At 37.4% G+C, this 24323-nt stretch overlaps 2 protein-coding genes and 1 pseudogene across 2 annotated transcripts; 2 read left to right on the top strand and 1 right to left on the bottom strand.

Annotated features, from left to right (window-relative positions):
• Positions 1–570: 570 nt before the first annotated feature.
• Positions 571–1494, top strand: LOC132649688 (olfactory receptor 4A15-like). Its single transcript, XM_060373859.1, has one exon. The coding sequence runs from the start codon at positions 571–573 to the stop codon at positions 1492–1494; it is 924 nt and encodes a 307-aa protein (XP_060229842.1).
• An 11219-nt stretch (positions 1495–12713) lies between these two features.
• LOC132649770 (olfactory receptor 4A47-like) lies at positions 12714–20904 on the bottom strand (annotated as a pseudogene).
• A 1344-nt stretch (positions 20905–22248) lies between these two features.
• LOC110542472 (olfactory receptor 4A5-like) lies at positions 22249–23205 on the top strand. The gene has a single exon (XM_021629056.2). The coding sequence runs from the start codon at positions 22249–22251 to the stop codon at positions 23203–23205; it is 957 nt and encodes a 318-aa protein (XP_021484731.2).
• Positions 23206–24323: the final 1118 nt, after the last annotated feature.

Here is a 24323-nt window from a genome sequence, read left to right as displayed (position 1 = left end):
TACACTGTCAAGCAACCATCACTGATTTTGTGAGTATGCAGATAATTTTTAATTGTTTTTCTGTATTTCCATGGATAGAATAAAATTTAAGGTTTATTTTTTGATCCTTTACATCTCCAAGGGGTTTGATATTGAAATAATAATTTGAGTGTCTGGGGCAATTGCTGTTATTTACAGATGCTAGGAACTCTTACTGTGTAATCAGAAAGGCTGTCTTTAAACTTTGTCACAAAATTTTATGATGTATGTTCTAGATATGATTTCATATAAATACAGACATATAGTCTTCATGTGATTGTATTTTTCCTAGATCTTTTCACAGATAAATCACCCAAGTATCTGCCAGATCCCTGAAGATTCACTACTATGGTTGTAGAAAGGAGTTTTTGAAAATGAGTGGAGCAATGCAGTAAGAAATTCAAACTAACTATGTAACCAAAATGGAGAATTGATGAGAAAATGGCTACAGTGCAACATAGAACTTATCATTTCGAAAGTATCATTTTAAAATTCATCTGCTCTTGTCTGCAACCTCTGACATCTGAATGAATTCAACAACCTCTGAATAACATGGAAAGGAGGAACAATGTGACTGAGTTTATCCTCCTGGGATTCATCCAGAACCCAGAGGGCCAAAAGGTTCTGTTTGTCATATTTTTGCTCACCTACATTGTGACAGTGATGGGCAATTTGCTCATCATGGTGACCATCATGGCCAGCCAGTCCCTGTGTTCCCTTATGTACTTTTTTCTGGCTTATTTGTCATTTATAGATACTGTCTATTCTACTGCCATTGCTCCTAAAATGATCATTGACCTGCTCTATGAAACAAAGACCATTTCTTTCCAGGCTTGCATGACTCAAGTTTTTATAGATCATCTATTTGCTGGGGCTGAGGTCATTCTTCTGGTGGTGATGGCCTATGATCGTTATGTAGCCATCTGTAAACCTCTTCGTTATTTGACAATCATGAATCGATGGATGTGTGTTCTCATGCTGTTGGGGGCCTGGATTGGAGGCTTTCTTCACTCACTAATTCAGTTCATCTTCACTTATCAGCTCCCTTTCTGTGGCCCAAACATCATTGACAACTTCGTGTGTGACATATATCCTTTGCTAAAGCTAGCTTACACCAATACTTACCTCATTGGGCTTTGTATGATCACTAATGGAGGGGCAATTTGCACTGTCACCTTTATAATTCTCCTAGTTTCCTATGCTGTCATTTTTCATTCCCTTAAAGCACATAGTCTGGAAGGGAAGCACAAAGCTTTGTACACATGTGCATCCCACATCACTGTGGTTGTTGTATTCTTTGTTCCCTGCATCTTCCTATATGCAAGGCCTACTTCCACATTTCCCATTGATAAGTCTGTGACTGTGGTTGTAACTTTTATAACTCCAATGCTAAACCCCTTGATTTACACACTAAGGAATACAGAAATGAAAAATGCCATGAGAAGCTTTGGAGCAAAAAATCAATCTCAGTTTTGAGTGGTCTATATAACTCTTGAAAAAAGAAAGCCGGGATTTTTATTATTTTACAGAGACAAAAATTTTATTGCGTTACAGAAGCTTTTCCATTTCATGAGGTCTCATTTATTGATGGGAGCTGTGCTGTTGGTGTTTTGTTCAGGAAGTTGTCTCCTGTGCCAATGAGTTCAAGTGTCTTCTTCACTTTTTCTTCTAACAGATTTAATATGTCTGGTTTTATGTTGAAATCATTGATCTACTTGTACTTTAGTTTTGTGCAGGGTGATAAATATGGATCTATCAGCATTTTTCTACATGTAGATTCAGTTAAACCAGCATCATTTGTTGAAGATGCTATCTTTTTCCAATTACAGTATTGAAGCAAATGCTGAGACTCATAGCCAAACTTTGGGCAGAGTGCAGGGAATCTTATGGAAGAGGGAGATAGAAATACCTGTAGGGAACAGGAGCTCCACGAGGAGAACAACAAGGCCAAAAGTTCTGGGCTTGGAAGGGTGGGGGACTGCAGAGACTGATGTTCCAACCAAGGACCATGCATGTAGAGGACCTAGTCCACCTGCTCAGATGTACCCCATAGGCAACTCAGTCTCCATGTGGGTTCCCCAGTAAAGGGAGCAGAGGCTGTCTCTGACATGGACTCAGTGGCTGGCTCTGTGACCACTTCCCCCCTGGGGGGTGCAGCCTTGCCAGGCCACAGAGAAAGATGATGTAGTCAGTCCTGATGAGACCTGATAAGATAGGGTGAGACAATAGGTGAAGAGGACCTCGACTATCAGTGGGCTAGGGGAGGAGTATAGAAGGATAAGAGGGAAGGAAGGTGGGATTGAGAGGAGACAAAAGAGGGGGCTACAGCCGGTATGCAAAGTGAATAAATTGTAACAAAAAATAAATAAATAAAAATGAAAAAAAGTTTCATTATTGTTCTCTTTTGCTACTTTAGTCTCTTAGTCAAAAGCAGGCATTTAAATTAACATTTAAGTAGATAATCTTTATTCTCTAGAGAATACAATAGTCACCCTATCTTAATATTTATTTCAATACTGTTCAATTTTATTTCCTTAATTTGGAGTTTCAAATATATTTTAACATATAAGCATTATTTTCTCATTCATCCTTTTTGAATTTATAAATGATTTTCTCAGTGTAGTTGGCAATATTAATACTTTTAGGTATTCATCGACATGTGTGAATCATAAGCACCTTTATCAGAAATTAAACAGATATTAACTATAATCTGTCCATGAAATGTTCACTCAATGGTGGAGAAAGCAGAAGTAATATAGATAATTAATTCCTGAGATCGGAGTCAAACATGGACAATTAAGTTCATAAATATTAGAATCAGAGAGTCTAGCTAGCATCTTCATAATATTATGAATATGCCAGAAATCAGGGTTTCTTCATTAATGCTGTCACAGAGATAAAGAAGCTAAATTCCTGAAGAAAATTTTCTATTTCTATTTATCAAGTTGTATATAGAAACAATATAAAAAGTTTTAATGTGTGTGTTCCAAATTACATTCTGTAATTCTGACAAGAAGTGTCACCTTTTAGTTACTCTGAGAGATGAAAGTACAGCTTGATTTCTCACTATAATAGTGATTTTTCTCAAGTCCATGTATCAAATGACTATGCTATAGACCATCCATTCACAACATCTTTTTAATATATTAATTTTTTTAAATATTAATCACAGGTTATTTACTTTTATCCCAGCTGTAGCCCCCTTCCTTATTTCCTCCTAATCCCACCCTCCTTCCCTCATCTCCTCCCTGTCCCTATCCAAGTCCACTGCTTGGAGAGGCCCTCCTCCCCTTCCATCTGACCTTGGCTTATCAGGTTTCTTCAGGACTGGCTGCATTGTCCTCCTCTGTGGCCTAGCAAGGCTGTTCCTCCCTCGGGGGGTGGAAGGAGGTAAATGAGCCAGGAATTGAGTTCCTGTCAGAAATAGTCACTGTTCCCCTTACTAGGTTACCCAGTTGGATACTGAGCTACCATGGGCTACATCCAATCAGGGGTTCTAGGTTATATGCATACACGGTCCTTGGTTAGAGAAACAGTCTCATAAAAGACCTCTGTACCCAGATATATGTGGTCCTTGCGGAGCTCATGTCCTCTCTAGGCCATACTAACCTCCCCTTTTATCATATAATTCCTTGCACTCTACTGAAGGTTTGGTTATGAGTCTCAGCATCTGCTGTGATACACTGCTAGGTAGTCTTTCAGAGGCCCTCTGTGGTAATCTCCTGTCGTGTTTCTTTTATTCTCCTACATCCAATGCCCATCCCACTTTGTTTTTCTAAGTGAGGATTGATAATCCTACCCTGGGTCCTCTTTCTTGTTTATCTTCTTTAGGTGTACATATTTTAGTATGTTTATCCTATCTTATAGGTCTAAATAAGTGAGAATATACCATGTGTGTCTTTCTGCTTCTGGAATACCTCACTCAGGATGATCTTTTCTAGATCCCAGCATTTGCCTGCAAATTTGATGATTTCCTCATTTTTAATTGCTGAGTAGTATTCCATTGTGTAAAAGTACCACAATTTCTGTATCCATTCTTCCATTGATGGACATCTGGGTAGTTTCCAGTTTCTGGCTATTACAAATAAAGCTGCCACAAACATGGTTGAGCAAATGTCCTTGTTCATTCAAAACATCTTTACAACATTCATTGTACTCAGACTCTGAATTACTGCACAGTGTCAGATACTCCTGGGCTGTGTTAGATTTACTCAACATTTAGTGATTTGAAATGCTGGATAGACCTTATTATTTTATTAGATGAATTCTTTCTTTTTATTTATTTTTATTATTAGTTACATTTTATTAAATCTGTATCCCAGCTGTATCTTGCTCCCTCATTCCCTCCAAATCCCACCTTCACTCCCTCATCTCCTCCCTGCCCACTTCAAAGTCCACTAATAGGGTAGGACATCCTCCCCTTTCATCTGACCCTGTATCATCAGGTATGTTCAGGACTGGCTGCAAAGTCCTCTGTGGCCCAGCAAGGCTGCTTCTCCCATGGAGGGTGGGGAGGTCAAAGAGACCACCATTGAGTTCATGTCAGAAGTAGTCCCTGTTCCCCTTACTAGGGTACCAACTTGGATACTGAGCTACCTTGGGCTACATCTGAGCAGAGGTTCTAAGTTATATCCATACATGGTCCTTGATTGGAGAAACAATCTCCAAGACCCCTGTGCCCAGATATATTTGGTCCTTGTGGAGCTCCTATCCTCTCCAGGACTTTTTAACTTCCCCTTCTTTCATATGATTCCCTGAACTCTGCTCAAGGTTTGGTTTTGAGTCTCAGTATCTGCTTTGGTACACTGCAAGACAGAGTCTTTCAGAGGCCCTTTGTGGTAGGCGCCTGTCCTGTTACTTGTTTTCTCCTACATCCAATGCCCATCCCATTTGTCTTTCTACGTGAGGATTGATCATATTACCCCAGGTCTTCTTTCTTGTTTATCTTCTTTAGGTGTGTAGATTTCATTATGTTTAGCATATCTTATAGGTCTAAATAAGTGAGTATATACCATGTGTGTCTTTGTCCTTCTGGGACACCTCATTCAGAATGATTTTTTTCCAAATCCCATCATTTGCCTGCAAATTTGATGATTTCCTCATTTTTAATTGCTGAGTAGTATTCCATTATGTAGAAATACAACAGTTTCTGTATCCATTTCTTCAATGATGGACATCTTGGTTGTTTCCAGGTTCTGGCTATTACAAATAAAGCTGCTACAAACATGTCCTTATTGTGTACTTGAGCAACTTTCTGATATATGCCAAGGAGTGATATAGCTGGATCTTGAGGAAGCACAATCCCTAATTGTCTAAGAAAGCCCCAGATTGATTTCCAAAGTGGTTGTACCAGTTTACATTCCCACCAGCAGTGAAGAAGGGGTCCCCTTTCTCCACAACCTCTCCAGCATGTGTTGTCATTTGAAATTTTTATTTTAACCATTTTGATGGGTGTGAGGTGACATCTAAGGGTCATTTTGATTTGCATCTCTCAGATGGCTAAGAACATTGAGCATTTCTTTAAGCGTTTCTCTGCAATTCTATATTTGTCTACAGAGAATTCTCTGTTTAGCTCCATACCCCAGTTTTTTAATTGGACTGCTTGATTTGCTGCTTTTTAACTTCTTTAGTTCTTTATATATTCTGGATATCAGCTCTCTGTCAGATATAGGGTTGGTGAAGATCCTTTCCCAGTCTGTAGGCTTTCGTTTTGTTCTAAAAATAGTGTCTTTTGCTTTACAGAAGCTTTTCAGTTTCATGAGGTCCCATTTATTGATTGTTGTTCTTAGATCTTGTGCTGTTAGTGTTCTGTTCAGGACGTTGTCTTCTGTGACAATAAGTTCTAGGCTCTTCCCCAATTTTATTCTAACTGATTTAGAGTATCTGGTTTCATGTTGAGGTCTTTGAGCCACTTGGACTTTAGTTCAGGGTGGTAAATATGGATCTATTTTCATTTTTCTGCATGTAGACATCCAGTTGGTCCAGCACCATTTGTTGAAGATGCTGTCTTTATTCCATTGAATAGTTTTGGCTTTTTTGTCAGAAATCAAGTATTCATAGAAACTTGGGTTTATTTCTGGGTCTTCTATTCGGTTCCATTGATCCTCCTTTCTCTTTCTATGCCAATACCATGCAATTTTTTATTACTATTTCTCTGTAGTACAGTTTGAGGTCAGGGATGAAGATCCCTCCAAATGTTATGTTGTTGTAGAGCATTGTTTTGGAAATTCTGGGCTTTTTGTTTCTCCATATGAAGCTGAGAATCTTTCTTTCAAGGTCTGTAAAAAAAATGTTTTGATATTTTGATGGGAATTGAATTGAGTCTGTAGATTGTTTTTGGTAGAATGGCTATTTTCATTATGTTAATCCTACGGATCCATGAGCATAGGAGATCTTTCCATCTTCTGATATCTTCTTCAAATTCTTTCTTCAGAGATGAAGTTTTTTCCAATAGGTCTTTCACTTGCTTGTTTAGAGTCACACCAAGGTACTTTATGTTATTAGTTCTATTATGAAGGGTGTTGTTTCCCTAATTTCTTTCTCGGCCCTTTTTTCTTTGGTATACAGGAGGGTTTCTGATTGTTTTGAGTTCATTTTGTTTCCAGCCACTTTGCTGAAGGTGTTTATCAACTGAAGGAGTTCTCTGGTTGAATTTTTGGGGTTGCTCACGTATACTATCATATCATCTGCGAATAGCAAAACATTGACTTATTTTCCTATTTGTATCCCCTTGATCTCCATTAGTTGTCTTATTGCTTTAGCTAGGATTTCAAGTACTATGTTGAAGAGATACAGAGAGTGAGCAACTGTGCCTTGTCCCTTATTTCAGTGGGATTGATTTAAGTTTCTCTCTATTGAGTTTTATGTTGGCTATAGGCTTGCTGTATATTGCCTTTACTATGCTAAGGTATGTGCCTTGTATCCCTGATCTCTCCAAGACATTAAACATAAATGGGTGTTGGATTTTGTCAAATGCTTTTTCAGCATCTAAAGAGATGATCATGTGGTTTTTCTCCTTCAGTTTGTTTATATGGTGGATTACATTGATGGATTTCCATATATTGAACCAACCATGTGTGCCTGGGATGAAGCTTATTTGGTCATGGTGGATGATATCTTTTAAGTGTTCTTGGAGTCAGTTTGCAGGTATTTTATTGAGTATTTTTGCATCAATACTCATAAGGGAGATATGTTTGAAGTTCTCTTTTTTTCTTGGGTCTTTGTGTGATTTTGGTATCAAGGTGACTGTGGCTACTTAGAATGAGTTTGGTATTGTTTCTTCTGTTTCTATTTTGTGGAATAGTTTGAAGAGAATTGGAGTAAGTTCTTCTCTGAAGCTCTGGTAGAATTCTTCCCTGAAACTATCTGGCCGTCTCCTTTTTTGGAAGGAAAACTTTTGACGACTGCTTCTATTTCCTTGGGGGATATGGGACTATTCAATCTTTCTACATGATCTTGGATTAATTTTGGTAGATGGAATCTATCTAGAAAATTGTCCATTTCTTTTAGATTTTTGAATTTTGTGGCATATAGGATTTTAAAGTAAGACCTAATGATTGTTTGAATTTCCTCAGTGTCTGTATTTCACTTCTGATTTTATTGATTTGGATAGTTTCTTCCTACCTTAGTTAGTTTGGTTAAGTGAATGTCTATCTTGTTGACTTTCTCAAAAAACTAGCTCTTGGTTTCATTGATTCTTTGAATTGTTTTATTTGTTTATAATTAATTGATTTCTGCCCTGAGTTTGATTATTTCCAGCTGTCTACTCCTCTTTGGTGTGTCTGCTTCTTTTTTTTCCTAGGGCTTTTAGGTGAGCCATTAAGTTGCTTGAATGGGATGTCTCAAATTTCTTATTGAAGGCACTTAGTACTATGAACTTTCCTCTTAGCACTGCTTTCATTGTGTCCCATAAGTTTGGGAATCCTGTGCCTTCATTTTAATTGAATTCTAGGAAATTTTTAATTTCTTTCTTTATCTCTTCCCTGACCCAGCTGTCACTGAGTATCGAGTTGTTCAGTTCCATGTATGTGTAGGCTTTTTGCTATTTCTGTTGTTGTTGAGGTCCAGCTTTAGTCCATGGTGATCAGATAGGATACAAGGGATTATTTTAATCTTCTTTTATGGGATGAGGCTTGCTTTGTGACCAACTATATGGTCTATTTTGAAGAAACTCCCATGAGGTACTGAAAAGAAGGTATGCTCTTTTGAATTTGGGTGAAAAGTTCTGTAGACATCTATTAGGTCTATTTGATATAGGGCCTCTGTAAGTGCCCTTATTTCCCTGTTTTGCTTCTGACTGGATGATCTGTCCCTTGTTGAGAGTGGAGTGTTGAAGTCTCCCACTATTAAGGTCCTGGGATCAATGTGTGACTTTAGCTTTAATAATGTTTCATTTATAAATGTAGGTGGTCTTATATTTTTGGCACAGTTATTCAAAATTGTTATGTTGGAATTATTCTTTCATAAGAAGAAAGTGCCCCTCATCTTTTTTGATTAATTTTGGTTGAAAGTCTATTTTATTAGATATTAGGATAGCTACTCCAGCTTGTTTTCTGGGTCCATTTGCTTGAAAAACATTTTTCCAACCCTTACTCTGAGGTAGTGTTTATCTTTTTGCAGAGCTGTGTTTCTTGGATGCAGTAGAATGTTGTATCTTGTTTCCACACCCATTCTGTTAGTCTGTGTCTTTTTATTGGAGAGTTGAGTCCATTGATGTTGATAGATAATAGTGACCAATGAGTGTTAGTTCCTTTTATTGTAGAGTTGGTGGTCTTACTGTGATTCATTGCTTGTTTTCTTTTAATTTTTGTTGGGATATTATCTGTATCCTATGTGTTCTTGGGTGGAGCTGTTTTCATTGGATTGGCGTTTTCCTCCTAGTATCTTCTGTAGGGCTGGATTGCTATGTAGATGTTGCCCAAAATTAGTTTTATCATGGAATATTTTGTTTTCTCCATCTGTGTTGAATAAAAGCTTCACTGGGCTGGCATCTGTGGTCCCTTAAAGTCTGCATGACATCTGCCCAGGCCTTTCTGGCTTTCACAGTTTCTGATGAGGAGTCTGTTTTGATTCTGATAGTCTTCCTTCATATGTTACTTGGCCCTTTTCCCTTGCTGCTTTTAATACTTTTTCTTTGTTCTGTAGGTTTAGTCTTTTGACTATGACAGGATGTGAAGAGTTTCTTTTCTGGTCTAGTATATTTGGTGTTCTGTAGGCTTCTTGTATGTTTATGGACATCTCTTTATTTAAGTTGGGAAAATTTTCTTCCATGATTTTCTTAAAAAATATTTTCTGGACCTTTGAGCCTGGAATCTTCTTTTTCATCTATTCCTATTTTTCTTAGGTTTTGTCTTTTAATGGTGTTCTTGATTTCTTGGTTGTTTTGTGTTTGGGACTTTTCTGATTTTACTTTTTCTTTGAGAGAGGTATCAATTTCAGCAAGTGTCTCTTCAGCACCAGAGATTCTTTCTTCCATCTCTTGTATTCTGTTGGTGATGCATACCTTTGTGGTTCCTGATCTTTTCTCTAAGCTCCAGGGTTTTCTCAGTTTGTGTTTTCTTTATAGATTCTAATTCTGTTTTCCTGCTGTTCACCATTTCCTTTATCTGTTTGAATGTGTATTCTTGTCTTTCTATAATGGCCCCTATTTTTTTTATAATGGTCCATAGGCCACTAATTGTGCCTCTACTTGGGTGGCTATACTTTTCTATATTTCTTTGAGAGCTTTGTTTATTCTTCTTTATTAGCCTCCACTTGTGGGATTATTATTCTGAGAAATTTGTTCATTTCTTCTTTTTGTTCTTCTAATAACTGCATAAGCATAGTTTTAAAGTCATTTTCCTGTGTTTCCACTGAATTAAAATATCCGTTGATTTTAGGGGTTGCTGGTGGAGCCATGATGTACTGATTTTTGTTGGGTGTGTTCTTACGCCGACCTCTGGCCATTTGCTTATCTCTAGCCTTCACAGTTTGTTCCTGGAGTCAGTACTTCCAACTGGAACTATTTTTCTCTGGTGTCTGGAGTATTCTTCAGGAAGATGAGAGAGGTCCACTGGTTTGAGAGGGTGAGTTGGTGCTTCAGCTATACCCGAGGGAGGAAAAGCTTCTGGCCTAGAATCCTTATTGTGGGGGAGCAAGCATGTGTGTTTGTGTGTGTGTGTGTGTGTGTGTGTGTGTGTGTGTGCATAGAAGTGTGTGGTGAAGGAGAGAGTGCTAGAGAGTGTAGGTGCTTGGGATATGGAGGATGGGAGCAAGTGCAGGGGGGGATGTGGATGCTCGCACTGGTTACAAGCACAGATTTGGGGCTCAATGTGCCTGTGCAGATTTCTTGAACACCCAGTGGTCTACAGTCTGAGGGGGTCTCTGTGGGCTGGACTCTGAGCTCTGTGGCTGATGCTGCGGGCTGGACCTGTACACTGTTGTAGGTTCTGTGAGTCTGGTACTGTGCTCTGTACTAGAAGTTGTGGGCATGGCAGGCTAGGCTCTGCTCTTTGAGTTCAAAAGTGTTGTGGGTTTCCTCTGCTGCCTCCGCCTCCACCTTTGCCAAGGAGGGATGATGGAGGCCTGTTGTGGGGAAAATTACAGGGTTTTGAGTGTTCTCCCTATCAAATCTAAAGCAGGGAGATCTGTGCTTGGAGCAGCCAGAACTGTACTCTGCACAGAGCTGCATGCAATGTGGCCCACCTCCTCTGCCTCCTCTGCCTCCTCTGCCTCCTCTGCCTCCTCTGCCTCCTCTGCCTCCTCTGCCTCCTCTGCCTCCTCTGCCTCCTCTGCCTCCTCTGCCTCCTCTGCCTCCTCTGCCTCCTCTGCCTCCTCTGCCTCCTCTGCCAGCTGCAGTACCTCCACTGCTGCCTCTGCTCATTATAGGAAAGTGCCTGGGAATTGAGTCCCCAGGAGGATTCCACGGTGATGTCCACTGCTGACCTGTATCTTATTGGTCTCAGTTCAGGAGACCTTCACCCCTTCACCCCGGAAGCCTCAGTGCCATTACTTTGGGTTCCGCTGCCCCTCCACTCACCAATTTCGGAGTTTCAGCTCTTCTGCCCCTCAGATATGATGCACACTGTTCGCTGCCATCTTGGATCCTCCAATGAGTTGTTTTCATTACTATGAAAATTCAGAAGCAAAGATAGTAGCTCCCAGATGAATTAATATGATTTTCCAATTGTGAAAATCAGATTTGATTATTTTTTTATATATCTACATTGTTCATTTGGATTTTTTGTACAAGCCTTTGTATATGCTTAATCATTAATACTAAAACTTCAATATTATCTCTAATATTTTAATAAAAATATTTTTATTAATTATACTTTATTCACTTTGTAACTCAGCTGTGGTCCCCTTCCTCTTCCCCTTCCAATCCAGCCCTCCCTTCTTCTTCTCCTCTCATGCCCCTCCCCAATTCCTGATAGCAAAGGTTCTCCTCCCCTCTGTCTGACCCTAATCTGTCTGGTCTCATCAGTACTGGCTGCATTGTCTTGCTCTGTGGCCTGGTAAGGCTGCACCTCCCTTAGGGGGAGGAGTCTTTTCTGAGGCCGATACTCCAAACAAGGACCATTTATGGATATAACCTAGAACCCCGGCACAGATGTAGCCCATGGCAGTTCAGTGCCAAGTGGGTTCCCTAGTAATGGGAACAAGGACAGTCTCTGACATGAACTCAGTGGCCTGCTCTATTTAATATTAATATGCTAAGAAATTTTAACATAATTATATAAAAAGGTCTCTTTCAAATACAAAATAAAATGTATATTTTAAATATTAACATCTTATTAATAATGTGTGAGGTAAAGAGTCAAGTCACTACATAGTATTTCTTTATTCTTGATAATAAACTTTCTTAGCTCTCAAAAGCAATTAAATTTATTTTAAAAACAAAAAAATGTCATTAAGTAAAATAAATTTGCAATACTAAGTATGGCACGTAAATCTTTAGTCTGTATAAAAAGAATTCTGTCACCCAGATTTAATGCACATTTTTCTACAAATTCTGAAAATCTTAAAAATACATGTTGTTCATTGTAAGAATTCACATACTAATTGTTTTCATTGTGCTTAGTTGTTAACATTGAGAAACTTAGTGTGATAAAATAATATTCTGTCAGGGTGACACTCCATACAGAAGATTAACTTCTTTTCCAAACAGCCATCATTTTCTGGCCTATTTCTCTTTCACGTCATTTCCTTTTACTTGTCCAAAGTTTCCTCATGGCATTTTTCATCTTTGCAGTTCTCAGAGTATATATGAGGGCATTTAGCACTGGGGTGATAACAGTGTAAAATACAGTCAATGACTTCTAAATGGGTAAATAGTCTCACATACATGTGTGTGTGTGTGTGTGTGTGTGTGTGTGTGTGTATACATTTTTTTAATGGCAGCTCAGTGTCCAAGAGGGTTCCCCAGTAATAGGAACAGGGGCTGTCTCTGACATGAACTTATGGGATGGCTCTTTGATCAACTCCACCTGATGAGGAAGCAGCCTTACCAATCCACAGAGGAAGGCAATGAAGCCAGTCCTGATGAGACTTGATAAACTAGGGTGAGATGAAAGGGGAGGAGGACTTAATCTATCATTGGACTGGGAGAGGGTCATGAGAGAAGAACAGGGAGGGAGAGTGGGATTGGGAGAGGCTAGGGGAAGTGGCTACAGCTGAGATGCAAAGTGAATAAACTGTAATTAATAAAAATAAAGTTAAAATACAGGGAACAAAAAGAGGACTATCATAATGATGTGGAAGCTGCAGGTGGATAAAGCTTTGCACCTCCCTTCCTGACTGAGATTCTTCAGGGAGTGAAGAATGTCCCCGTAAGAAGTTAGCAACAGCATAAAGATGACCACAGAGATTGACCCATCATTGGGAACAACTGTGAGACCAGTAACGTAGGTGTCTGTGCAAGCTAACTTTAATAAGCGGTACATGATGAAGTGGTCAGTGATGTTAGGACTACAGAAAAGAAGGTTATAAAGAAACAAAAGTTGAACTACTGCATACATGAAACCCCCCAACTCAGGCCAACTACACTAGAAGATATACACACACATTGGTTCATGATGGTCAGATAATGCAAGGGTTTTCAAATGGCCACTGGTCATAGACCATTACAAGCAAAAGTTAGATATAGCACCATCATACAAATGTCTTATGAAAAGCTGGGTAATTCATAACCAAACCTTCGGCAGAGTACAAGGAATCATGTGAAAAAAGGGGAGTTAGTATGATGTGGAAAGGATAGGCACTCCACAAGGACCAAATAAATCTGGGCATAGGGTCTTTTCTGAGACTGACACTCCACCAAAGACCATGAATGGATACAACCTAGAACCTCTGCTCAGATGTGGCTCATGGTAGCTCAGTAACCAATTGGTTTCCCATAGTAAGGGGAACAAGGACTATTTCTAACTCAATAGCAGGCTCTTTGACCTCCCCACCCCTCAAGGGAGGAGCAGTCCTGTTAGGCCACAGAGGAGGACTTTGCAGCCAGTCCTGAAGATACCTGATAAAACAGGGTCAGATAAAAGAGTAAGAGGTCCTCCCCTATCAGTGGACTTGGAAAGGGGCAGGGAGGAGATGAGGGAGGGAGGGTGGGATTGGAGAGGGAATGAAGGCGCAGGATAAAGCTGTGATACAGACTTAACAAAATGTAACTAATAAGAAAAAAAAAGAAAGAAAGAAAAGCTTGGTCATGCAAGTTTGAAAGGAAAATTTTTCTTCTCCTACCCTAAGTATATAATCATATTTGGTGTAACTGTGGTTGTATAAGCAGTATCCACAAATGATAAGTAGCCAACAAAGAAGTAAATGGAGGCATCTAAATTTGAGATGACCACAAGAGTCACAACAATGAGTAGATTTCTGGCCAATGTCACAACACAGATGACCATGAACACAACAAATAATATTTGGACTGTGAATGAAGTCCAAGAGAACAAATTCAGTCACAGTTATTTTTTTAGGTTATTTTATGTATACTGTATATTTTTATGTCAATAGTAAAACAAAGTGTTTGAAATGAGAATGGTGACTTCATGAAATTTTAAAATAGTGTTTATTCATTCTAGAAATAAAAAAATAAAGACCATGGCTGATTTTATTCCAGAACTTATAGATAACACAAATACGAGTTTCCAGATTCAGTGGTATTACAGGCAAGGAAGTAAATTAAAGATCTATAGAAAAAAGGCAAATTATGAAATAAATTAACTGTCACAACTAGCTTTTACAATTACCTGGTAGATAATGAAAATCAGACATAAGACTAGTACAATAAGCAAAAACAGAATAAAGATGTATTAAATATATAATATAAAATTAAAATAAGTTGATTATAAAAGGAACAAAAGCATACAAACAATTAATAAAGAAATGGCATAGAGTAAATAAATATATCTGAAGGTTAAATTTAATAAAATTTTTAAATAAATAAAATGTAAGTTTAATATGAAAATTAATTAAAAAATACAAACAACATGGATCAGTAAGATTAACATAGTGAAATGGCTATCCTACCAAAAGCAAGCTACAGATTCAAAGCAATTCCCATCAAAATACCAACACAATGTTTTACATATAGTGAAAGAACAATTCTCAATTTCATATGAAAAAAAAAACAGAATAGCTAAAGCAATCTTGTACAACACCAGATATTCTGGAGGTATTCTCATTACGGATCTCAAGCTGTACTATAGGGCATCAGTAATAAAAACCACATGGTACTGACATAGAAACAGACTGGGAGATCAAAAGAGTCAAACTGAAGATTCAGAAATAAATCTACACACCTATGGATACCTCAAGATCCAGCTATTCATGATTTCCTTGTTTCTAATTGCTGAGTAGTATTCCATTATGTAAATGTACCACAACTTCTGCATTCATTCCTCCTTTGAGGGACACCTGGGTTATTTCCAGATTCTGGCTATTAGGAATAAAGCTGCTAAGAACTTGGTTGAACAAAAGTCCTCTTTGTATACTTGAGCATATTTTGGATATATGCATAGGAATGGTATATCTGGATCTTGAGGTAGCACTATTCCTAATTTTCTGAGAAAGCACCAGATTGATTTCCAAAGCGGTTGAACAAATTTACATTCCCACCAGCAATGGAGGAAGGTTCCACTTTCTCCATATCCTCTCCAGCAAGCAAATGATGGGAACTAGAAAAGATCAATCTGAGTGAGGTATCCTAGAAGCAGAAAGACACACACAGTATATACTCACTTATGAGTGGATATTAGACATATAATATAAGATAAACATATTAAAATCTGAATACCTAAAGAAGCTAAGCAAAAAGGAGGACCCTGGGTAAAATGATCAATTCTCATTCAGAAAGACAAATGAGATGGACATTGGAAGAGGGAGAAAAGAAGGAACAGGACAAGAGCCTACCACAGAAGGCCTCTGAAAGACTCTACCCAGCAGGATATTAAAGCAGATGCTGAAACTCATAGCCAAACTTTGGGCAGAATGAAGGGAATCTTATAAAAGAAGGGAGAGATAGAAAGACCTGGGAGGACCAGGAACTCCACAAGGAGAGCAACAGAACCAAAAAATCTGGGTACAGGGGTCTTTTCTGAGACTGATACTCCAACCAAGAACCATGTCTGGAGATAACCTAGAACCCTTGCACAGATGTAGTTCATAGAAGCTCAATGTCCAAGAGAATTCCCTAGTAAGGGGAACAGGGACTGATTGTGACATGAACTCAGTGACTGACTCTTTGATCACCTCCCCCTGAAGGGAGGAGCAGCCTTACCAGGCCACAGAGCAAGTCAATGCAGCCGGTCCTGATGAGACCTGATAGGCTAAGGTCAGATGGAAGGGGAAGACCACTATCAGTGGACTGGGGGAGGGGCATGGGAGGAGATGAGGAAGGAAGGGTGGAATTGGGAGGGAATTGGAAGGGGCTACAGCTGGGATACAAAATGAATAAACTGTAATTAATAAAGAAAATAAAAAATTTAAAAAAGATTCAGCTATTCCACTCCTTGGCATATACCCAAAAGATGTCCCACGATTCAGTAACAACATTTGCTCAACCATGTTCATAGCAGCACTATTCATAATAGACAGAATCTGGAAACAACCTAAATGTTCCTCAATGGAGGAATGGATACAGAAAGTGTGGTACCTTTACACAAGGGAATATTACTCGGCAAGTAAAAACAGGGAAATCATGAATTTGCAGACAAATGGTGGGAACTAGAAAATATCATCCTTAGTGAGGTAACCCAGGACGATATATACTCACTATAAGTGGATATTAGCAATATAATATAGGATAAACATACAAAACTCAAAAGCCTTAAAGAAGAGAACAATGCAGCCAGTCCTGATGAGACCTAATGGGCTAGGATCAGATGGAAGAGGAGGAGGACTTCTGATATCAGTGGACTGGGGAAAGGGCATGGAGGAGAAGAGAGAGGAAGGAGCTACAGTTAGGATAGAAAGTGAATAAATTGTAATAAATAAAAATTTTAAATAAAAAATAAGAAAATGAAGAAATAAAAAATAAGCTAAAAAACAAGGAGGACCCTAGAAAAGTTGCTTAATCCTCATTCAGAAGGGCAAACAGGATAGACATCAGAAGTAGAAGACAAGGAATAGGACAGGAACCTTCCACAGAGGACCTCTGAATGACTCTACCCACCAAGGGTATCAAACGAAGTACTGAGACTCATAGCCAAACTTTGGACAGAGTCCCAGAATCCTTATGGAAGAAGAGGGAGAAAGAAATACATGGAAGGGACAAGAACGCCAGAAGAAGAAAAACAGAGCAAAAGGCCTGGTCCCAGGGGTGCCAGTAGAGACAGATACTCCAACTAAGGACCACACGTGGAGAGGATCTAGACCCTCTGTTCCAAGGAAGCTCATTGGCTACTCAGTTTCCAAGTGGGTTCCCTAGTAAGGGATACAAGGGCTGTCTCTGACATGAATTCGGTGGCCAGCTCTTTGATCATCTCCCCGTGGAGGTGCATCCATGCCAAGCCACAGAGGAAAATGATGCTGCCAGCCTTGGTGAGGCCTGATAAGCTAAGATCAGATAGAAGGGGAGGAGGACCTCCCCTATCAAGGGACTATGGAAAGGGCATACGGGGAGAAGAGGGAGCGTCAATGGGACTAGAAGGAAACAAGGGAGGGGGAATACAAAGTGAATAAATTCTTATATATCAATACATAAAAAATAGATAAAATTTTTAATTTTAGCTTTTATTATTTTTATATTAATTACACTTTATTCACTTTGTATCCCCCCATAAACCCCTCTCTCCTCCCCTCCCAATCCTACCTTCCCTCCTCCTTCTCCACGCATACCCCTCCCTGAGTCCACTGATAGGGGAGGACTTCCTCTCTTTCCTTCTGATCCTAGTCTATCAGATCTCATCAGGAGTGGCTGCACTGTCTTCCTCTGTGGCCTGGTAAGGCTGCTCCCCATCAAGGTAAGGTGATCAAAGAGGAGGCCAATCATTTCATGTCAGCTAGGGTCAGGTGGAAGGGGAGGAGGACCTCCCCTATCAGTGGACTTAGAGAGGGGCAGGGAGGAGATAAGGGAAAGAAGGTGAGATTTGGAGGGAATGAAGGAGGGGGCTACAGCTGGAATACAAAGTAAATAAACTGTAATTAATATAAAAAACAAAAATTTAATTAAAAATGGTATTTTATAAATGACTGACATGTTGCAATCAGTTATTGGGTACAAATAAAATACAATATGTAATTTTTGTCAAAAAAATAACTTAGAATTATTCAATTAAAATCATATAGTAATTAACGAATTGAACAAACATAATGAAGGTCATTGTAGTCCTATCTCATTTTAATTAAGACCCCATCAAAAGTTTCTATACCTACTAAATGGCAGAATCATTGTCTCCTCCACAGGTAGACTATAAGTCTGAACCTTCGCAGACTTCACAGACTTCAGTCAAACCCTGCAGCTCAAAGCAGCTGTGGAGATTCTCTCTCTCAGTGCAGGGCTATGTTTTGCTGGGCTGATGTTGGGTGTTTTCAATATTACCCACCTTACTTAAATGTTTCATACTTCAACTTTATCTCCTAGTTTCTTGATTAATATACTTGAAAATTTATTTTCTTATGATACATATTTCAAATAAACAATTGTTAGATTCTCATTCTTGGCAACATTCAAGGTGTTTACCTCTAGGGATTATTGAAAAGAAGTCCATTCAAAAGAGATGATCTCATTTGAGTTTGTTCCAAATATTTTAACAAGCTTATCTATTTAAATGTTGATAGTGCCCCCCCCCCCAAAAAAAAAAAAAACTCATAGGCAGAATTGTGAATATAAACGGAAGAAATATTGTCCTGATCAAATGGCCCAAGAAGTCTCTGGTATTTAACCCTTGATGTATCTTGTCTTTATTCTTTAATTTTTTAATCTTTATTTATTTATTAATTTTTAATCTTTATTTATGATAGTCTTTGGAAGGTTTCAGCTTTCTACAGTGTTTTACAGGGACATGTTTTAAAAGTAAAGAAAAGGATTTTACAGAGACTCCATCTGAGTGATAGAGCCTGAAGGCTTCTGGAATTCTTCAGTAATTTAAACCACTGAGTACCTGATTTATTGTGAGTCACATGGATGCTGCTATACTTTATTAAAGTCAAGGCTTTTTGATGCCTTTAATACAATTGACTCAAAAGAGAAAAATTATATAATTAATTTTAGTGTTGTGAATTTTTATTTAAATCTGACCATGTCAAGAGGGTTGACAATTTCTAATTTAATAATTAATGGTGGATTACTAATTACTAATGGTGGATTTTATACAAATACAAATAACAAGTCTTTGTATTTTTATGAAAAAAAAAATTTAGAAGGTGACAACATCCATGTACTTTTTCCAGTACACTTTAAAAGTAAATTTAAATATTTTAATTTTAAGTTTTAACTTGGATGCTCTTACATTTCTTTGAAAGACTGATATACTTTGAAGTTTTATGGAAATGTATTTTATGCAATATCTTGATGGCCTTTTCTCATCTATTGAACAGTCATAGGCTGTCATCTGCTCTGTGAAGGCAAATAGATACATAAAATAATTTAAAGTATATCAGCAAAGGAACCCTCAGTTTTTCTCAAACAAAATTAACAACCATGTTGTGAGCTTATTGGACTACAAACAAGAATGTTACCTAAAGTCATGTATTTTCACAAGAACCATCTAAATTGGGAAAATTAAAAGGTAATAAAAATAAATTAATCATAAACTACAAGTACATTTTATATTAGTGTAACAGACTTTTTTTGTGGGGGGCGGGGAGAGGACTATGTTCCATTTGGCCAAGAAGCAAGTGAAACATTTGACACATTACAAATGACAATGATTTATGATTTTTATTTTATGGAACATTGTGTTTTATGTGCTTCATTAATAAGGATGCATAATCACTTTAAATATATTTAAATTGGAAAATAAAAATGTATCATTACAGGTGCTTTAAGTGTACAAGAACAAATCTTTGTCATGTTTCAGTTGCTTGATGTCTTTTATGTGTGTATCTTGAAACTGTCCAATGAATTTGTTATTTTATGTAAGCAGAGAAATTGATATGGGAATACATTGCCTTATACCACAAATGTTTGCTAGTTTGTTATTGTGTAGTACTGTGTAGGGTACTTTAAAACCTTTATTTTATTGGATTATGTAAATATATTTTCATGAATGCATATGTTATAATCAGAGCAAACATCCTCTCTTTATCGCACTTTTTTATCCCCCTCCCAATCCCATTTGCTTCCCTGGACAGTTTCCTTTCCACTCTCATTTATTCTGTGAGTATATGATTTTATGTATCTACTGAAAGTCTAAAAGTCACAAATGAGAGAAAATGTAATATTGTCCCTCTACTGGTGAGTTAAATTGACTAATATGTTTATTTCCAGTTGCATCTGTGTTTTGGAAAGTGATAAACTTCACTGCTCTTTAAAACTGATAGAAGTTCATTGCGAGGCAAAGCACTTTTTAAAATTAAAGAATGTTTTACAAAAGGAATGTTAATTAATAACAGGATAATAATAATAAAATAATAGCAGGCATAATAATTAATAACAGGATTAAACTATTATTTTTCTAGAAGTGTGTTAGCAGTAGTTTAAGATGAAAGTAGGCATGTTAGCCTTCAGTATTTATAAAGTCAAACCTTTGATAATGTACATTATACATAAGCCTAGTATAGTACAGCTTATGTACTCTGGTTTTTCTCTATTATATAAATAATTACACTTGACATGAGAAAGTTTGGCCTCTTAGAAATCAATGCTGATCAAAACTGAAAGACACTAAACTGTGAGAAGGTAAAATGTAGAAGACATAATTGGCATGCTATGTGCTATCCCTTTGTTCTGTGACAGGCATGCATATACCAGTTAGGAACTTTAAAATGATAATGATGATGTTCTGATTAAGGTCAAAGCAGAAATCTAAACGAGACATCTGTAAGTTGCATCCCAACTCTTTCATGTGCAGCTCCGACTCAGTACATATTCTTCTCTGTTACCAAGTTCATACAAATGGAATACTTACTTCACAGGTGAGTATTGAATATATATGCAAATTATTATGTATAATAAAAATACAATTTTAACGTATCATTTCAATCTAAGTTCAGAAAGTGGTTCATGAGTGCATATATGCACTATGTCTTCATTCTTGCTAAATGGACAGAAATTTTCATGACATATTCTCAGCTGATGCTCACAGTACAACATCCAAAAATAGTAAGCACAGCCACCACCAAAATGTCTGAAGTTATAAGCAGTGTTTTAGACACTTCCTATGAAAGTAAGAACACCAACAGACCATTCAGGAGATGGATATCATGGAAGTTCCTGTGGTACAGATGGTGAAACACAGACATGGGCGATTTACTAAGATGGCCAATATCAGAATGATATTTACTGAATGAACCTTATGTGTGTGGCTTCAGGGTCCACAGCGTTCATCACTGCCATTTTTTCTGTCCAAGTATTTCTCAGATTTTTTCTTACTACAAATGTGAGAAAGAATGAAATGACATCAGAAGAGAAAGGGAAGAGGTCAGAAGTAATGGTGCTAGAGACCATTAGAGACTATGAGACTGGGAAATATTCTGAAATATTGTCTAATTGTTTTCCAGGATACAAATAGAGATATATTTGTAATTATGTTTAGAAAATGAACCTAACCCATATCTTTGTATGCTGGTTATACACTTTCCTTGCATATTCTGCATTTGGGGATATATACAACAAATTCTTTTGTGAGGATTCTCGGCATCTTTATCCTAGATGCTTAAATTTATTAATATTAAATTTAATCTTAATTTTCAGATTAAAAAGCATATGCCTTCACTATTAACTTTCTCTTTTATTTTTCCTCTGTCTCTTTGCCTAAGATTTCTGGAAAAAATACTGTCTGTTAATGCAAGACTTGATAAGAGCCATGGGTTAATTCAGGTAAAGTAAAAATATTTTTTAAAATCTTGCTGGTGGATGTTTCTGTGTTGGTAATGTAAGAAGCAAAATATGGCAGACTCAGATGAAGCATTTACTATTAGCAATGCTGTCTCAATAATATTGGAGCTATTTTATGCAGTTCAAAATTTCCTTCAGTTTTTACATTAAGTGAGATATATATGACTATAATTATCTCGTGAAGTGCGGTGTCTATGTCAAATAGTGCAATATAATAGCACTGACAAGAATCCTTGAGGATCAGTGCTTTTGGGGACACCACCCAAGTTTATATTTTAAAATATTTTGCACAGATATTACTAGCTCAGAATCTTGCTGTTTTTTAGGTGATATACTTGGGATATAATGCCACAACCATTTTTCAAGTTTCTTAAAAGAAAAATCTTTGCTGTTATCATTTACTGCTAAGATGTAATATATTTTACATAACTACTTTTGTGGGTGACAGACACCTCTGTAAATACATACTTTTATATGTTTGAGTGACATATATTTCTGTTTGAATTTCTGTCTGAAGATCCACTGTTATTTTGATAAACCTTGTAGTTAGCAGTTTATTAAAAGAAAGTGAATGGAGCTTGTCACAAGGTGAAGATCAGTAGATATTTACTAAATGCCTACTATTGGTTACCTACTGTAGAAGACAGTATATGCATCATGACAGAATGCATTCATGGTCTTGTTCACAGTTCATGGCAGGTCCCATTCTCCTGAGCTCTTTCTCTGAAAAAAGCCTGATAGAAGAATAAATGGGCCAGAGCAACAATGTCACAGAATTTGTTCTTCTGGGCTTCACTCAGGATCCTGCAGGGCAAAGAGCATTATTTGTTATGTTTTTACTCATGTACATTGTGACGATGGTGGTGAACCTGCTCATTGTGGGGACAGTGATTGCTAGCCCTTCTTTGGGCTCCCCAATGTACTTCTTCCTTGCCTCTCTGTCACTTATGGATGCTGTTTATTCCACTGCTATCTCACCCAAGTTGATTGTAGACTTGCTCCGTGATAAAAAGACCATCTCCTTCACAGCTTGCATAAGCCAGCTCTTTATAGAACACTTGTTTGGTGGTGTTGATATTGTCATTCTGGTGGCAATGGCCTATGATCGCTATGTGGCTATCTGTAAGCCACTGCATTATTTAACTATCATGAATCGACGGGTGTGTATCCTCTTCTTGGTGATGGCCTGGGTGGGAGGTTTCGCACATGCTTTATTTCAAGTTCTCACTGTGTATAAACTTCCTTTCTGTGGTCCCAATGTCATTGACCACTTTGGCTGTGACATATACCCACTATTGCTACTTGCATGCACAGATACTTACTTCATTGGCCTCTCTGTCATTGGCAATAATGGAGCCATGTGTGTAGTGATATTCCTCCTACTACTACTCTCCTATGGAATAATCATACGGTCTCTCAAGAATCACAGTCAGGAAGGGAGGCGCAAAGCTCTGTCTACCTGCAGCTCCCATATCACTGTCATTTTCCTTTTTTTTGTTCCTTGTATTTTCATGTATGTTAGACCTGTTTCTAGTTTTCCTGTTGATAAATCCATCACTGTATTCTATACCGTTGTCACTCCAATGTTGAATCCTTTAATATATACATTGAGAAATTCAGAGATGAAAATTTCTATGGAAAAGCTTCTGCAAAAAGTGTTAAGACCCAATAGAAGAAGATTTTCTTCTTGCTGCTCATATTACTAAGCTGTAGAAAACAATCATAAATAAATTCCTTTTTTAATTAAATTTTATTATTTTTTATATTAATTACAGTTTATTTACTTACAAATAAATTTTTATAGTGTAAGTTTCACCTTGAATATTAACACTAACAGTTGATATTGTGAAATTACTTGTGTTGTGAATGTAATTGATAAATATTAGTATCCGTTGTGAATTTTTTATAATTAGTGTAGTTATATATAATCTTTCATTTATTAGCTACTTCTTTTAAGCATTTTTGATGATTGCATATTATGTATTGCTTCACATTTTCAATAAATAAATTAATTTTTTTCACGTAATATATTTTGATCACAGTTTTCTTCCCATCTCTTCCAAGCTCCTTTTCTTCCCTTATCCTCTCCTCCAACTTCATGTTCTCTTTCCCTCTTTCTCTCTCTCTCTCTCCTTTCCCTCTTAACCCTCTTGAAACCAAAAAAAAAAAAAACCCAAACATGAAAACAAAGAAATGAACAAACAAAAAAACTCAAGAAGACAAAAAATACCAAACTGAACAAAATGAAACAAAAAGCTCCCTTGTCCTCCAACAAACCAAACCAAACAAAACCCATGGATTTCATTTTCTGTTGGTCAAACCAGTCTTGGGCATGAGACCCACCCTGAAGTTTGGTTGATAAACCCAGTGACATTCCATTGGAAAATACTGTTTTTTCCTCTCCCAGCTGGTATCAATTACAGATAGGTTCTGGTTAGGCATGAAACTTTGTGTTTATGTTGTCTGTTCAGTACTGAGATTTTTGTCTTGCTTTAATCTGTACAGGTTGTGTGCATGCTGTCACAGACTCTGTGAATTGATCCATGCTTCAGTGTCTGGAAAACTTTCCTTGAAGTCATCCACAACCTTTAGCTTTTATAGTCTTTTCACTTCTTCTGCATAGGTCCCTAAGCCTTGAAGGGAGGGATTAGATGAAGATACTCCATTTAGGAGAAATGTGATGTGCTTAGTCTTAAATGGTTTCCTTAATATAATTGATTTGGTGTAGTTCTTTAGGTTTTCTAGGAACTAATTCTATATTTTCATATGGATTATAAAATCTCTTCCATTTATACTTATTTCTGTACTAATTTTATTTATTTTG

The sequence above is a fragment of the Meriones unguiculatus genome, chromosome 21 (genome assembly GCF_030254825.1).
Source record: "Meriones unguiculatus strain TT.TT164.6M chromosome 21, Bangor_MerUng_6.1, whole genome shotgun sequence".
Lineage (NCBI taxonomy): Eukaryota > Metazoa > Chordata > Mammalia > Rodentia > Muridae > Meriones > Meriones unguiculatus.
This window is presented reverse-complemented; position numbering and strand designations above follow the sequence as displayed.